We start from the raw sequence: 17,879 nt of genomic DNA, 5'->3' as shown, positions 1-17,879 counted from the left end.
CCTTGCTGCCACAAATCTGTGGGCAGTAAGAGGTTAAATATGAACCTAAACTCTATATTTTAATATCCCAGTATTATTCTTTCCACTGTTGGACTATTAGAAATTTGTGTCTGTACAATGTGAATTTCAGACCCCTCCATGATTTCTAAGTGGGAGAACTTGCAAAATCGCAGGGTGTTCAAATACTTCTGTTCCTCACTGTAGCTGTGTTTGCATATGATCATGTGATTGCATCCCATTGTTCTATTGTATGTCTTGCTCGGGAGCAAACTATTGTGGGATGTGTATGTTTGTGTGTATTGGCTTGGTGATGTCAGGGCTGGAGCGGTGTAATGGTCAGGCAGGCCTTATGGTAAGGTCACGCACGGACTGGCGACAGCCTCTGGTGACCCACAGACCGGAGTCCCTCAGGGCGCGGAGTCTAAGCCCCAGGCTGCCCTTCACCAGGGCCCGATGGTGGGGATGGACTTGACGCAGCCTGAGACCAGGTTGCGACCCCCGAGTAACCCCAGCTGCGGTACGGCTGCCGCCAATGGCATATAACGGGTAGGGGCCAGATGGAAAGACGTATAGCGTGGTCGGACAGGCCGGGTCGATAACAGCAGAACAGACATTACAAGACGGTAGGCAAGAATACTCAGGTCATGGGCCAGGTTCAGCAATGGGAGGTCAGGTAATGGAATAAAGCAGAGAATGGTCAGAACGGGCCAAGGGTCAGAGCAAGAGGAGTTTTTGTCAAAGCCGAGTCGGTTTCCAGGAGAGCAACGAGAGCTGGACAAGAGCTTGCTGCAATGCAACATACAGGACACGAATGCACAGACCGGCTGCAACTGACAGACTTAAATGTGATAAGCCACTCCCTCCTGGGAGGAGCTGCAGAGGACTGAGAGCATAAAGGATCCCACAATGCTTAGCAGACACCCAAGATGGATGCCAGCGCATGGAGCAGCACAAACCCTCAGGAAAGGTAGGACCTTGACAGGTGAGGAGCGTTTCCGGCAGCCCTTCCCCCTGATGGGACTGTCAGCGGATTTGTTTCTTGTTACTGGGTGTGTATTGCCCCACACTGTGTGTATGTCTTGTATCTATGTTAAAATAAAGCAGTCTATTTCCTAGTTTCATTCAAGAGTGGTGTCCATGGATCTGTGTTCGGACAGGGAAGCGGGATTTTAACGGAAAACCCAAGTGCAGTCAGGGTCCGGTCCCGTTACACACCTCTTCAAAATAGCCGAACAATCTACAAATAACTAAAATATGGACCACTGTGTCCATGTCTCATGAAATCTGGGGGTAAGATCATGTACCATAGCAATAGACCGTTCCATCTCATAGATTTTATCTACCTTTAAAATCCAATCTCTGATCAAAGGCAAAGAGCAGGATTTCCAATGTAGAGGTATCAATGCTTTCACAGCATTCAGCATGTGTTTCACCAGGGAGTATTTATACTTTTTCAAAGGACAGCGGTTATGTCAGGAATGGACTGGCCAGCAATGGTGGGACTCACCTGCCTTTTGATCTGCAGTACCAGGGCTGGCCAGCGGATGCTCCCAGCAATCAGAGACTCAACTTTGCAGCCAGCTAACACCTGGAACTGATTATGCTGGGGTATTTAAGGGATGGCCAGACCCACAGACTCTGCCTTGGTGTTGTGTTTGTCCTGGGCCCTGTATCCGGTTTCTGTCCTGCATCCTGTTTCTGAACCGCTGCTGACTTCTCCTGCTCTGATCCCGGCTCGCTCCTGACCATCCCTCTGCCTGACCCTCTGTACCACGCTGCTTGCTACCTGTTCTGATCCCTGGCTTGTGACCCTGACCATCCCTCTGCCTGACCCTCTGTACTACGCTGCTTGCTACCTGCTGAACCTGGCCTGTGACCCCGACCAATCTCCGCTTGCTCCCCCTGTACCTACCTGCCCTATTGATATTGACCCGGCCTGCCTGACGACGTTTGCTTGTATGTACTGTTATCTGTGGGTGGTTGGTTTGGTTTGGTTGCACTGTATTATGTTTTAGTATTGCACTGCGTTTATGTTTGTATGGTTAGTGTTAATAAATTATATTGTTTATAACATATCTGAGGTCTGCGTTTCCCTGCGTCAGCCACACACCTCTGGTCACACCTGGGAGCCCTGACAGGTTAAATGGTATCATTTGTTGCCTTGTATGCACAGGCTACAGTAGAGTAAGGGAACTTGCACAGGGTACTAATGCATGAACATCAGATTCCTGGCAGAAAGTTTCTGCGTAAAAACGCGAGGATGGGCTGCATAGTGAATGTGGGAGGATGCGATTGTACACGAGAGTAAAACTACTTGCTTTTCTTGGGGTGTGTCCAACAACGCATTTTTTTTTAAACTGATCTATACACAGAACAAATTTATTTGCCTGTGTGCACAGGCCCATTAAAATCAATGCATACATTCCTCTTTCTTTCATGGGAAAAAAACAATCTATAAAATTTAATTCTATGACTTTCCACATTACAAGAACCAAATTACATCTGGTGACAGCAGTCCATAGCTACACTTTGGACAAGCAATTAGGAGATCTCACCTAACATTTTTAGCTGCTCTGCGTCTCGTCTGCCTTTTAGGCGTTTCATCATCGTCATCATCATCGTCATCGTCGTCCTCTGATGATTCTGTCCTTCTCCTCTTACCACGCTGTGGTTTTTTCTGACTCCTTCCACCAGCCCTGTATGAACCTCTGAAAACACAGAACGATGTGTCTACCTTTTGCAAAATTGATGGGAGACCTCTAAGGAAAACACTAGACTAGACATGTGCTGAACAATTTTTTTTCCCTCAATTTTTTATTTAAATAATCACATTTAGTTAAATTTGTGTAATCAATTTTCAGAATTCATTTAGTTTAATTTCATTTATTCATTTACAAATTCGACCAAATCAAAAAGTATCGAATCAGCATTCTAATTTATTCCATTCGAAACTCAAAATTGCGGAAGACAGGTATATTCTATTCTATTGTCTTTTCTATTCTATTGTTTTCTCATCTGTTCTATTCAAATTCAAAGTTATTCTATTCAAAATTCGAATTTTGGAAGATGTTTCTGTAGGTTCTACTTTATTGTTTTTTTTTTTAAAGGTATTTATTTTAAGTTGTTTTTGTCAACAGTTATAATAAACAAAGAAGAAAATAGGAGCCCCAAAATGAGAACATCAGAGTAAAGGTTACATTCAAAAGGCAAAACAATTTGCTAAACAATTTATCAGGGGCTACGTTGAGCCCACCTGAGAAAACGGTTTCAGTTGCAAATAGATATATTGTTTTTTCTATTCTAATTTATTCAAATTCAAATTTATTCTATTCAAAATCAGAATTTCAGAAGATGGTAAAATTTTATTCACTATAGACATCAGGAGAGATAAAGAGCCCATAGCCACCACAACAGCGGTGCAAAAAAAAAAAACATCTGAAGTTGTAGAAAAGCAAAGATGGAGTTAGGATTTAAGAAATTTCCAGCAAACAGAGATAGTTTTCAAGACTTTAAAAAAATACAAAACTGAACTCCCTCCCAAAAAAAAAAATCCTTGCTGACATCTACCTTTTTGATGCAGCCCTCCGTGGTCTAGTTTTAGGTTTCTCCATTTCACAGTCTCCACTGCTAATTTCTTCATCATCGTCATCATCCTCAGAATCTTTTTTCATCTCTCTGTCACAGTAAAGGGTTAATAAACAAAGCGATCTCAGCACCATATTTTTAAGGCATGATAAGGAAGCACTGCACTACCAGTAACCACAAATGTACTCACTTCTTGCGGGCGGTTCTAAGACTTCTCCGCTTTGGGCTTTCACTTTCAGAATCTGTGCTCTGAAAGAAAAAAAAAAGGAAATATTGAACACATTTTATAGACACAATGCACATTCACACTATTTAAACTATACAGTATTTAAATTACATATAAAATCCTTTAACCCTTTCACTGCAACTGATGTATGGCATACATTGGCTGCAGCCAATGGGTTTACACACATTCCAAAGTGTAAATCTGACAAGTCAACTGTTGGGTAGAAGTGATCTGGCGGAGGTACAGCTGCCTGATCATTTCCACATATCCCAGTACATTCACACACCCTCGGTAGATCTGTGATCCCTTAGCTTTAATGGAATGCAGGTAGCACATTAGGGGTCAAAGAAACCCCTGACTTCTCATTAAACGGTTTGTCCCCTACGTGAAAAAAAATAGTTACACACCCAAGTGCTTAAACCCACACGTTCCCCTACCAAAACATTTTCAGCACATGCAGCGCTAGACATGTGCGCTATTAAACTATTTGTTTACTTTCGATTCGTTATTTAAATTATTTTGTTTAGTTACATTTGTTTAATTCATTTCATGTATTCAAATTTGCCAAATTCAGTCGAATTGATTTCAATTTGATCGACTTCAGAAAATTCGAAAATCGGCATTCAAATTTATTCTATTCTAAATTCAAAACTTCAGAAGACGGTTCTATTCTATTCTTTTTTTCTTTTCTATTCTTTTATTTTCTATCGTTTTCTAACCTTTTATCTCAAAATTCAAATTTTCAAAAGACGACTATATTCTATTTTATTATGTTCTTTTATTTTTTATTCTATTCTTATCTTTTATATTCTATTTTATTCTAGTCTGTTCTTTTCAATATTCAAATTTTGGAAGGCTATATTCTAACACGAATGCACACAGCCTTTGAAAGAGATTGGTAATATTCAAATTTGTTTTCAAATTCGAGACCGAATTTAGACGCAAATTTGTTTCATTATTTCGGATTCATTACTGTTGTAATTAAGAAATTCTGATACAGAAATTCTACCACTGGGCGGCACAGTGGCTTAGTGGTTAGCATGTCTGCCTTGCAGTAAATGGGTCATGGGTTCGATTCCCGACCATGGCGCCTCCTGCATGGAGTTTGCATGTTCTCCCTGTGCTTGCGTGGGTTTCCTCCGGGTGCCCTGGTTTCCTCCCACACTCCAAAGACATGCTGGTAGGTGAATTGGATCCTGTCTAAATTGGCCCTAATATGTGTATGTATGAATGTAAGTTAGGGACCTTAGATTGTACACTCCTTGAGGGTTAGGGACTGATGTGAATGTTCAATATATATATGTAAAGCGCTGCGTAAATTGACAGTGCTATATAAGTACCTGAAATAAATAAATTTGAATCTCCGGACAAAAAAATTCATCTGAATTTCAAATCAGAATGACAACACACATGTCTAAGCAGCACGTCTACATATGAACATGTCAATTGCACTAGACACAAGAGCAATCATTTCAGGGCTACTATTCACAGTTATTCTAATCTGATGACTTCTAGGGGCTTTACAGCGACACCGATGGAGAATTTAGGGTACCAAAGTCTGTCTCTGTTTCACAGGCTCATGCAATTTAAAGGATGGATATGCTGGGCATGTATTTACTCAGTCAATCCCAACTTAGTTTACAAAAAAAAAAAATAGGTAATGTATTGCATGTGTGCCCTAAAATTAACGTGTGTATTTTTTTTACAGAAAATCTCCACTTGATAAACCATTGCGCTAATTTGCGCTTTCAGAAATTATATTTTACACTCGCACACCCTGCTGCACTATCCTTGCTTGATGCAATATAAATGGCCAAATACTGAATGCATTTCCAAACCATATTTTTATACTCAAATATTAACACCCATTACACCTCAAAATAGCAGAGATATTCAAGAACATCCTACGAATCTACTACTTACCTCTGCTTTAATATTAAACCTTGATGGTTCTTGCCTACTGCGGTTGGACCTCCTAACTCCATATACATCAGGGTATTCCTCCCACATCTGTAAAATAAATGCAATGTAAGGAGATATCTGATTCACATTCCATTACCCATTACTTATCAAAAGAATCCAAACAGCCAATGGCCACAGCTCAAAATACTGTAGACAAGGAAGTTAACCGATATTAAATGTAAAAGGAAGCCCTGATTTTATGTGGTGTGCTATCAAAGAATTGTCCTTCTCCTCTAATCAGTGCCAACAATGTTATTAATATACCAAATTCTCTCAAGAGACATAAGTCGACACCAGGGGCGGACTGAAAACTCATGGGGCCCCCGGCCAATAGGGGATCATGGGGCCCCTGTGTCCTTGCCCAAACTCAAAAAGCCTATGAAAAAGGTATCGGGGCATCTCATGGGGCCGCCTACTGACCCTGGGCCCTCGGGCAGTGCCCGAGTTTCCAAATGGTCAGTCCACCCCTGGTCGACACTACCTGAATCTTCATTTATAAACATGTTTAGGACACCAAGGCTACGGATCACAAATTAAACTAACTTTAGGTGTTCGTAGTAGCCATCAACAAGTACTTGCAGAGGGTTGTTACTAATTTCAGAGGCCTATGGTGCCTCCAGTATCCCAAAGCCATCTTATGCTCTCATATAAGTCCATGCTCATTCACATAGGTTCACTGGGAGCGGACTTCATGTACTATATAACTTTTTTATGTCTCTGCTTCTTCTTTCACAAGTGACCACCCACATTGAAATTTCAAGGAAGGTTTGTTTGGCCAAAAGATCAGTTTATTTGAAAAACATCTTGGTATTGATCGGTTTATTTTTAGAGAAAGATTTCTCTATGGGATAGACCATTGCTCTCCAAACTGTGACCCAGGGGCTGGATGCGGTCCTTTGCTTGCCTTTGCCTAGCCCTATTCCTCCCATTAGCACTTGATTAGGCACTATTCCGCCCACTGATACCAATGATGGGGCCCTGTTCCACCCAATGAAACTAATGATGGGGCACTATTCCTCCCACTGATACCAATGATGGGGCACTATTCCTCCTGCCGACATCAAAGATGGGGCACTATTCCTCCCAATGAAGCTAATGATGGGGCACTATTCCTCCCACTGACACCAATGATGGGGCACTATTCCTCCCAATGAAGCTAATGATGGGGCACTATTCCTCCCACTTGCACCCATGATGGGGCACTATTCCTCCCACTGACACCAAAGATGGGGCACTTTTCCTCCTAATGAAACTACTGATGGGGCACTATTCCTCCTACTTACACCCATGATGGGGCACCATTCCTCCTACTTACACCCATGATGGGGCACTATTCCTCACAATGAAACTAATGATGGGGCACTATTCCTCCCAATGAAACTAATGATGGGGCACTATTCCTCCCAATGAAACTAATGATGGGGCTCTATTCCTCCCACTAACACCCATGATGGGGCACTATTCCTCCCACTGACACCAAAGATGGGGCACTATTCCTCCCAATGAAACTAATGATGGGGCACGGTTCTTCCCACTGACACGAATGATAGGGCATTATTCCTTCCATTGACTCCAACGATCGGGCACTATTTCTCCAACTAACACTAAAAATGGGGCTTTATTCTTCCAACGGACACCAACAAAGGGGCACAATTCCTTACATTGACACCAATGATAGGGCACTGTTCTTCCCACTGACACCAAAGATTAGGTAAAGTTTACTTACACTGATGCTAGGGTATTTTTTTCTCTCACTGGCTACAGCCCAGCCCTCCTAAAATCTGAAGGCCCTTTATTTAGAAAGCTTGGAGACCCCTAAGGTACACATCAAAAAGCCTACAGGGAGTATTTTGGGGGACTAGCTCTCCTGCGTCACAAGCAGTGGTTTTAATCACCAGATTACAAATGGTCTTGGGACAGACTGGTTCCCCACAACAATGTCTCGGTTAAAAACTAAAGTACCGAGATTGTAGGATGTGTTCCCTGTGGGATGTATCGTGACCATACAGTTTGTATGGTTGGTCATGACAAAGAGATGTAATTAAACACAGTTCTAGGCAATGTTAGGCATATCAAATGGAAGGTAACATCTATGTGCAAATGTAACAATGTTGTATCAGCTTGTAACCTTTTTAAGTATTTTGTGTCGAATTTTACACTTTATTATCAATAAAACTAGTGATTTTACTTGTTATTATTAATATATAGTATTTATATAGCGCCAAAAGGTTTGCTCAGCGCTGTCATCTATTATATCATCTTATATCATCTATTTATCCCTAAGTGGTACCTGTAAAGTCCAAATGTGTTTAGGTTGAGACAATTATCACTTTAGTTACAGATAAAAAAGTCAGAATGTGTAGCAAAACAAACCAGAAGCAAATCAAGACTGTTTTCTAAACATACAATATGTCATTTTAACCTGTGACTTCTAACGGAAATAATACAACGTTCTAGTGATTTCAGATAGGAACATTCTCATTGTTCCAAAACGATGCTACAGGATCTTGATCATGCTATTTAAGTAAATACCCATAGCAATTTTATATAGTGAGCCCATGGCAATCAAGTCTAGAGGTGTAGCTTAAAGCTTTGGGGCCGGGAAGCAAAAGTTGGCCTGCCCATCCCCCCGCTTCCCACGTGCGCCAAGATACTCTCACTGCGTGCCAAGCATGTGCGGATCTTGAAAGGTCACAGGGGTCCCAATGGTGAACCCACCTATGCTCCAGGGGGCCCATGCTCCTTTCACCCAGTAGCCTGCCCCCACATTGTGTGCATGTGCATGGTTGAGCAGGGCGGAGAGTGGCTGTACTGGGCTGGGTAGAAGCTGCAGGAAAGGGCTTGCCCCATCACCCTGTGTAGGTGAAACCAGAAAGTCAGAAGACCCCAGATGGGCCTGGACAGACCCCTGCCCAGCTGGCATGGGCCCTCTGAGTTTACCAAGTTACCTATGCAGTGTGAAGCAACAAGCACTTTCCCCCAGCAACAGAATGTAAAACCCAATGTGACATTGAGACCTCCATGGCCCCTTGGATAGGGTAACCATTGCGACCCCTGCGACCCTTCAAGCTGCGCCCATAACTAAATCTCATTTTTAAACCTCCACTAGAAAAGGGATATCTAAACTCTCACTGGTTGCAATGGGAAACCCTTCAATTTTCTTTCGCACTTTTCTTCTAAATGGCACTAGAAGGACGTAGAGCAATGAGGATGTACCATAGGGCAGCAACTCATAAGATAATTTGATGTCAATGAGAGCTCATAGAGGGATCTTTTTTTTTTTTGTTCAACCAATCCTCCCCACTGAGCAGGGAGACTTCCCCGGCATCAGAATACATTGATCAGCGTAGCAAGCTATAGCCTGCAGCATTGATCAAGAAGGGAAAATCTGTCAGGGTTTTTGTACAGAAGTCAATAGGTGGACCAACTTTTGTACAACCACCGTGCCCATACATGGATGGAAATTTGGCCGAATTTTGTTCCATGTATGGCCGGCTTATGGGTTACCCCCTTTGAACACCATCACTGTCTTTCGTACTGCATTGGTGAAGAGCCCATATGCTTGAATGCACACAGGAACGCCAAGACTTCCCAAGATTGACCAATCCCCCCCAAGAACGTCTTGCCTTTTTTACATCCGCCAGTCTCTCCTTTTTGGGAAGAGTCTTCTGTTTTGAGTCGGCCGCTGCGTCCTGGGTTTTGGAGCCTGCTGATTCGCATTCTGATTCAGACTGACTCTCTGAAGACTCAGAGCTGCTATTGGATTCACTGGCCTGCTCACTTGCCTGCTCACTTGCTTGTTCGCTTTCTGATTGGCTGCCTGACTCAGAGGCGGAGTGATTGGACTCTTCTGAGGCTGAATGACTAAAAAAGAAAAAAAAAAGTAATGGGGGGAAAACGCATTACAAGATGAATCCTTCAGAGGTAAATTGTCATTTTAAACCAGTTCAATAGTTACAGAAATATGTTTGCTGGAATAAAACAAAAAAAAAGTTCAGATTTAGGACCAATTGCATCATCACCTCGTTTACCAAGGAGAAAAAGTATTCTGTATTAATCCCAAAAACATTTAATAAATTGCAGTGTGCAAATCCTTAAAGTGGTTGTAAACTTTTACATACACCCAATGAAGTGACTGGCCTCAGCTGATACACAGGGATGAACCAAATCCTCCTACGTAAGTTGCACCTGTTTATCTGCTGTATTATCTTTTCTTCATCCGGTCAAAGTTCAGAATTTATAAAGCTTGTCTGAGAGCTTTAGAAAAAAGGGGCGTAGATGCTCACTGCAGAGCACAGTGAGGAGAGCTCTGAGAGCTGATTGGAGGGAAGAGACACCCCCCCCTCCATACAACACACAGGAGCATGTCTTTGGAGTGTGGAAGGAAACCCATGCAGCCACAGGGAGAACATGCAAACTCTATGCAGGTGGTGCTATGGTTGTATTGAAACCTGTCACCTGTACCGCAGATAGCCAAATGATGGCTGCACTACGGCCGGCATATGATGTCCTTCCAGAATGCGCTCTCCTGTGCGTCCCCCGGGGGCATGCACCTGGCGATCTCCATGATTGCTGTGTCATACGGACACAGCTGATCACGTGATGAGGTAAAAGGTCAATCACAGCGGCCTTTTACCACGTGATCAGCTGTGTCCAATGACACGATGATCACCGGGAAATGCAATTGCCGGTTCTCGGCTGCACTTTCCTCACGCTGTCAGAGCACGAGGAAAGTGCTACCAAGAACCAACAGTTGTCAGAGCGGGGATCGGCACCGATCATCAGGGCACTGATGATCAGCGCCCTAATGATCGGTACCCACCAGTGCCGCCCACAAGTGCCCACCAGTGCCGCCCACAAGTGCCCACCAGTGCCACCCATCTGTGCCCAGCAGTGCCACCTACCTGTGCCCATCAGTGCAGCCCAGCAGAGCCGCCACTCAGTGCCGCCACTCAGTGCCCACCAGTCAGTTTCCACCAGTGACGCCACTCAGTGCCCACCAGTTGTGCCAGTCAGTGTCGACTATCAGTACCCATCATCAGTGCCACCTATCCGTGCCACCTCATTAGTGCCGCCTATCAGTGCCCATCAGTGCAGCCTCATTAACGCATATCAGTGAAGGAGAAAAATTACCTGTTTGCAAAATTTTCTAATAGAAATAAAGAAACTTTTTTTTTTTCAAAATGTTTGCACTTAATTGTTTATAGCGCAAAAAGTAAAGTGCCCAGCGCCGATTAAATAACACCAAAAGAAAGCTCTATTTGTCAGAAAAAAATGCTAACAATTTCATATGGGTACAGTGTTGCATGACCGCACAATTGTCATTCAAAATGCAACAGCGCTGAAAGCTGAAAATTGGCCTGGGCAGGACGGGGGTGAAAGTGCCTGGTAGGTGAGTGGTTAATACGGCTTTAATTCTTTTTTTTTTTTACAAATGTCCATAATGCTTGGATTTATCTCTTCTCGTGCATTTTAAGACATTTTTAACAGTTTTTAGATTGTAGCTCTAAAAGGAGAAGGGCCCTCTGATTCCTCCTGTATTGAATTGTATTGCAGCTGTGCTGTCTGCCATCATGTTGTAAAGCTGATGGTGCTTTATAAATCCTGTATAATAATAATAAAAAATGTTATTATTAATAATAATAATAATTAAAATTATTATTAATACTAATAAAAAGTATTATTAATAAAATAATAATAAATCAATTCACCCTCTGCCCTCATGTTGAAAAGTTGATGGTGCTATCTAAATCCTGTATAATAATAATAAAAATTATTAACAATAAAAATTAAAAATATTATTATTATTAATAATAATAATAAAAAATATTATTATTATTATTATTATTATTATTATTAATAAAATAATAAATCAATCCATCCTCTGCCCTCATGTTGTACTGTCTCCCCTCATGTTGTAAAGCTGGTGGTGCTATACAAATCCTGTATAATAATAATAAAAAACAATTGTTATTATTAATAAAAATTTTAATTATTATGAATACTAATAAAAATTATTATTGTTAATAAAATAATAATAATTCAATCTATCCTCTGCCCTCATGCTGTACTGTCTGCCCTCATGTTGTAAAGCTGATGGTGCTATATAAATCTTGTATAATAATAATAATAATAAATATTATTAATAATTTTAAAAAGTAAAATTATTATTAATACGAATACAAATTATTATTAATAAAATAATAATAAACAAATCCATCCTCTGCCCTCATGTTGTACTGTCTGCCCTCATGTTGTAAAGCTGGTGGTGCTATATAAATCCTGTATAATAATATTACAAAATAGTATTAATTAAAAAATGTAATTATTAATACTAATAAAAATTATTAATAAAATAATAAATCAATCCATCCTCTGCCCTCATGTTGTACTGTCTGTCCTCATGTTGTAAAGCTGATGGTGCTATATAAATCCTGTATAATATTAATACAAATATTATTAATAATAAAAATGTAAATTATAATTATTAATAAAAGTTATTTTTTATTATTAATAAAATAATATTAAATCAATCCATCCTCTGCCCTCATGTTGTACTGTCTGCCCTCATGTTGTAAAGCTGATGGTGCTATATAAATCCTGTATAATAATAATAATAAATATTAATAATTAAAATTATTTTTAGTAATACTAATAAAAATGAATAAAATAATAATAATAATAAATCAGTCCATCCTCTGCCCTCATGTTGTACTGTCTGTTCTCATGTTGTAAAGCTGATGGAGCTATATAAATCCTGTATAATAATAAATATTATTAATAATAAAATTAAAATTATTATTAATATGAATAAAAATTATTATTAATATAATAATAAATCAATCCATAATCTGCCATCATGTTGTACTGTCTGCCCTCATGTTGTAAAGCTGATGGTGCTATATACCTCCTGTATAATAATAATAAAAAATATTAATAATAAAAATTTTAATTATGATTATTATTAATAAAATATTATCATTATTAAAATAATAATAAATCAATCCATCCTCTGCTTGTAATGCATGTCATCCCATTTTGGCACGACAGATAATATTCTTTTTTTTTCCCTGATCTCCGAGACCACATTCAGATATAGTGCATGGTAAGCAGAGCAGATTTTAGACTGCGGGATGCGACAACCAGTACGCTGCATCCAGTGAGTGTCATGCGATCCAGCGTGTAACTCAGTACGGCGGTACCAACAAATAGGACGCGGGAGCAGGACATTAGAGGAGACATACACGCATACCAGCCACAGAACCATGACACTGAACAGGACGGCTCCTGCCACAGCCATTCCCCGGGTCCCTGTTCTGCCCTCACATTTACTTTCCTAGGATCGCAGATGGCTACAAATGTGAAGGTTGATGGATGTTGCACTTCATCCTGAATACAATGTAACAATCTGATGATTTGGGAATTTGCATGCCATTAACCTGAAGCAACAGCAGAGTGCAGCACCAACAAACGGAGGACATTTCTAAGAGGATTAAAGGGCTGAAGGCTCTTCGCCATTTTGTAAGACAATCCAGCGACATGCCGGGTCCCAGCAGCTGCCGCACTGACCCAAAATGGAGAACGGCACACGGCATGCCTGCAGTCTAGTGGGGTTAGAGAGACGAGGACAGTCCCTGGGAACAGAGACCTGCAAACCTTGTATCAGGGAAGCATATATTCTCTCTATAATAAAATAGTGGCAGTACAGTGCAGGCCCCAGGACAGGGTAAAAATAGTAAATGGTGTGACATTTCAGCAATGGGGGGGGGGTCCAAATTCTGATCGGCATGAGGCACTCTGTTTGATTACACAAGCAGAAGCGTGAAGGTCTGAAACACCAGACGATTCTTGGAAGGAATATTTATCATCATTTATTGGCAGCACAAGAAAAATGCTTATATTACCAATTTATTTCATGTTCACATTAGCCCATGCTCTGAAAAGCAATCTGCAATAAGTCGCTTTTCAGAGTGCGACTAAGCAGCCGCTGTCATGTGTTCAGGAGGCGATATTGGTACCGTGATAAATAGTTACATAGTTAGTGTGGCTGAAAAAAGACAAAAGTCCATCCAGTTCTACCATTAAACAAAAAAAAAAAAAGTTATAATCCTACACCCACAGTCAGGGGCATCCTGAGGCAGGTGCAGGGGGTGCACGCCGCACCGGGTGACACCTATCGCACGGGGTGACACCGGACCCGCTCCCCAAAAATGGTAAGTTGTAAAGCAAGCCAGCGATCTGAGCAGGATGGATCTGATCCATGCTGCGGGGATCGTCGGCTTTCTTTACAACTTACCTTTTCGTGGAGTGGATTGGACTGCGATCCATTATGCTCAATCCGCAGATCCGATCCATCCTGCGGGGATCGTTGGAGGTGTCACCAAGTGACACCGGGTGACACCAACCCTAGGGATGCCCCTACCCTCAGTTGATCCAGAGGAAGGCAAAAAAACCCAGCAAAGCATGATCCAATTTGCTCCTGCAGGGGAAAAAATTCCTTCCTGATCCCCCGAGAGGCAGGTATCTGCACAACTATCATGGGAAGTACAAAATGAGTAGATGAGTAGGGCCAGCTTGTAATATTACAATCCCTGTACTTGTTTGTAGGCTTCATTCACACAGGCGTACTTAAAGTGGGTGTAAACCTCAGACATGAAATATGAACAAAGCATATCCCTCTATAGTGTGTGCTTGTCTCAGTCCAGATCACCAAGTGTCATTTATCTCTGTTGCCTCCTTCCTCTACTATCAGCAGGAGTAGCTTCTAACAGGTTTTCCTGACACCAAGAGATAAAAAGGTGACAGGGGAGCAGGAGCGGACTGACCATTTGGGAACTCGGGCACTGCCCGAGGGCCTGGGGTCAGTAGGGGGCCCCATGAGATGCCCCTGGTACCTTGTCATAGGCTTTTTGGGGTGTGGTTTGATTGTGGGCGAGGACACAGGGGCCCCATGATCCCCTATTGCCCGGGGGCCTCATGAGTTGTCAGTCCGCCCCTGCAGGGGAGGGATCTCCAGCACACAGCCTCAACTCTGTTCCTGTGTGCAAATGGGGTCAGTAGGGGGCCCCATGAGATGCCCCTGGTACCTTTATCATAGTCTTTTTTGCGTTTGGGCAAGGACACAGGGGCCCCATGATGCCCTATTGCCCGGGGGGCCCCATGAGTTGTCAGTCCGCCCCTGCAGGGGAGGGATCTCCAGCACACAGCCTCAACTCTGTTCCTGTGTGCAAATGGGGTCAGTAGGGGGCCCCATGAGATGCCCCTGGTACCTTTTTCAAAGTCTTTTTTGCGTTTGGGCAAGGACACAGGGGCCCCATGATCCCCTATTGCCCGGGGGCCCCATGAGTTGTCAGTCCGCCCCTGCCCACGATTGAAGTGTGGCCCCACTAAATTTAATGAGCGAGTTTGAGAAGTGGTGCACAGCATTATGGTCATGTGAATAGCCCCATTTGGATCTTATTTTACAGTTCAAGTGTATGGCCAGAGAGCGGTAAAACTATGGCTCAGCCACCTGTTTTTAACACACACCCTACCCGTCTCGCCGGTGCAATCACCTAATTCAGTGCCAGCTATGATATATTAATAGAAACGGTCACATATTACATTGTTGGTGCAGCTGGAGCAGCAATATATGGAGCTTGTGCAATGGCAATGCTGATTGGGCTCATGGAAAATGCGTAAAAAAAAATAAAAAAAAAAAGCCTATTTCCCTCTGTTAATCTACCCCCCCCCCCCCCACACACACACACACACACACCCCACTTTCCGAAATAGATCTACACACTACTGCTAGGTCTGAGCTGACGATACGTGAAGGAAAAGGGAAGCGGCAACATTGTCATTCTGCAGCTCTTAAAGGAGAAGTATGGCCAAAGCTCTTTCGGTTGTACTTTTATAGATCACAGTTATGCACTTCATTCTGCACTTCTGTGACCCGTTCCCAGCCGACAACGGGCTATAGCTAGTTCCGGCTCTGAAAAGATCCTGACAATATTGTCCAGATCCACCCAGATGCCTGAAGCAGCAGCTGACTCAGCTTCTCAGCTAAAAGCCTTAGCTAGCGGCTCCCACCCCCTCCACAGCCCGACGCTTCAGTGAGCTTTGCAGGGACAGAGCAGAGAGCTGGGACTGTCAGTCTCAGAGAGGAGAGGAGGAGCGGTCCTTGATTGCTCAGTTCAGGGGAATGATGCATCTACCTAGGCGAGTGTTAGGAATATCCGTTTATGCCGGCCTCCTCCATACAAACATCCAGTTTCAAAGTACTTTGGGAATAATGCAGATCAGACACCTGGATATGTGGTGCAAAATGTAAAGCCTAGGGCGGCATTTGTCTGGGGGGGCAGCACTTCCCCTTAGAAGAAGGGATGGAAGGGACACACACAGCATAGGGACCTGGTGGGTTCCGAGAGATGCTGTGGGTTTCATGACGGTGTATGCACAGCCTGGCTCTCATTACAGGGCATGTCCGGAGCTGTGAAGGTGAGTGTCTCTATCTCTCTCACCATGGGGGATGGTGGCTGGTGTATGGGGGCAGTGGTAGTGGAAGACTCGGGTGGAGGACAGGGGTGTTCTTGGTCAATGTCAGGCTCTTTCTGCGGGGGGGGGGGGGGGGGCGCCAATTTTTGTGTTACCTAGGGCAGCACAAAACCTAAATACACCACTGTGCGTCATAACAAAGATGCAGCAGGGTAGTAACTTCTGAACTTTCTCAAAACGATAAATATATGCATAGATTACAGAATTCAAATCCTACAGGTACATCTTGTATGTGGGGCAGCACAGTGGCTAAATGGTTAGCACTTCCTCCTGGCAGCACCAGGGTCACTGGTTCGAATCCCAACCCCGGCACCACCTGCCTGGAGCTTGCATGTTCTCCCTGTGCCTGCATGGGTTTCCTCCGGGTACTCCGGCTTCCTCCCACACTCCAAAGACATGCTGGTAGGTTATTGTCTCCTGTGTAAATTGTCCCTAGTATGTGTATGTATGAATGTGAGTTAGGGACTTTAGATTGTACACCCCTTGAGGGTTAGGGACTGATGTGAATGTACTAGATATGTAAAGCGCTGTGTACATTGACCGCGCCCTATAAGTACCTGAAATAAATAAATAAAATAAACCATTACCCCAGGTTCACACCTAAGCATTTTCTGCAGAGTTCTGCATTTTTCAGAAACGCAGTACAGTCCATTTAACTATGGGATTTCCTATGGGACACGTTCACATCTCCGCGTTTTCACCCGGTGCGTTTTTTGGAAAGGGTCAAGGATTTTTCTGAACTCAAAAAGTTGCGTTTTTGTTTCTATAGACTTCAATGGAAACAATGCAAAAAAGCGTGTAGTGCATTTTTTATGTGTTTTTAATCTGCCTAGCAACACGAAAAAAAAAAAAAAAACATCAAAAGCGTAAAATGCAACTCAAAACACAATGCAGAAATGGCTCAAACACAACCTGCATGCATAGGTGTGAACCTAGCCTTAAGCAGGCCATACATGGGTCGAATTCCGAAAGATTTTTCGATCAAAAATAGAAAACATCATTCCTTCTGTAATGCGATGGTGCCACCAATGATTTAAAAAAAAAAAAAAAAAAAAAAAAAAAAAAATCGGTCTTTTTTCACGAATTCTTTAGCATGCCCAATAAATGAAGTTGGGAAGAACCACGAAAATCGGCCGGTGAACGAAAATTGGCCGATTATTCTTAGGTACGATTTGCGAACGACAAATTGTTTGGAAATCGACCCATGTATTTTTTTGCTTTGTGCCTTAGTAGGCACAAAGCAAAAGTGAGTTAACTATTAATCCTTTCAGCAAGTGGTTTTTTGTTTTTTGTTCTTCGTAACCCCATCCTACTCTTTTAAGGCCTCATGCACACAGGCCATTTTTTTCCTTCTCTGGATGCATTTGCTTCACTGAAGAAAAACACAGCTTAAGGGCTCCTGTACACGGGGCGGTTGGAAAATGCTTCTGAACGATGGAAACTGACTGCTGGAAAACGTAGGTTAAAAAACGTCAGTTTAGCCACGTTTGCATACCGCGTTTATGAGCGTTTGCATTTAGTAGCGGTTTTTAAAGATAACCTCAGGAGACCTTCCAAAATGCCCAGAATG

At 42.6% G+C, this 17,879-nt stretch overlaps 1 protein-coding gene across 2 annotated transcripts in view; it reads right to left on the bottom strand.

Moving 5' to 3' along the window:
• The window catches only part of CHD2 (chromodomain helicase DNA binding protein 2), a 122,682-nt gene that overhangs the window by 72,830 nt on the left and 31,973 nt on the right, over positions 1-17,879 (bottom strand). For both annotated transcript variants that reach the window (XM_089653101.1, XM_089653102.1), the window contains exons 3-7: positions 9,400-9,637; positions 5,735-5,821; positions 3,776-3,834; positions 3,568-3,675; positions 2,556-2,708 (exon numbers count right to left, since the gene is read on the bottom strand). In XM_089653101.1, the coding sequence (XP_089509227.1) occupies positions 2,556-2,708; positions 3,568-3,675; positions 3,776-3,834; positions 5,735-5,821; positions 9,400-9,637 (645 nt within the window). The remainder of the gene's footprint in view (positions 1-2,555; positions 2,709-3,567; positions 3,676-3,775; positions 3,835-5,734; positions 5,822-9,399; positions 9,638-17,879) is intronic.

This window comes from Staurois parvus, unplaced genomic scaffold, assembly GCF_062004578.1.
Source record: "Staurois parvus isolate SC_StPar_1 unplaced genomic scaffold, SC_StPar_1.0 ptg000698l, whole genome shotgun sequence".
Taxonomy (NCBI): domain Eukaryota; kingdom Metazoa; phylum Chordata; class Amphibia; order Anura; family Ranidae; genus Staurois; species Staurois parvus.
This window is presented reverse-complemented; position numbering and strand designations above follow the sequence as displayed.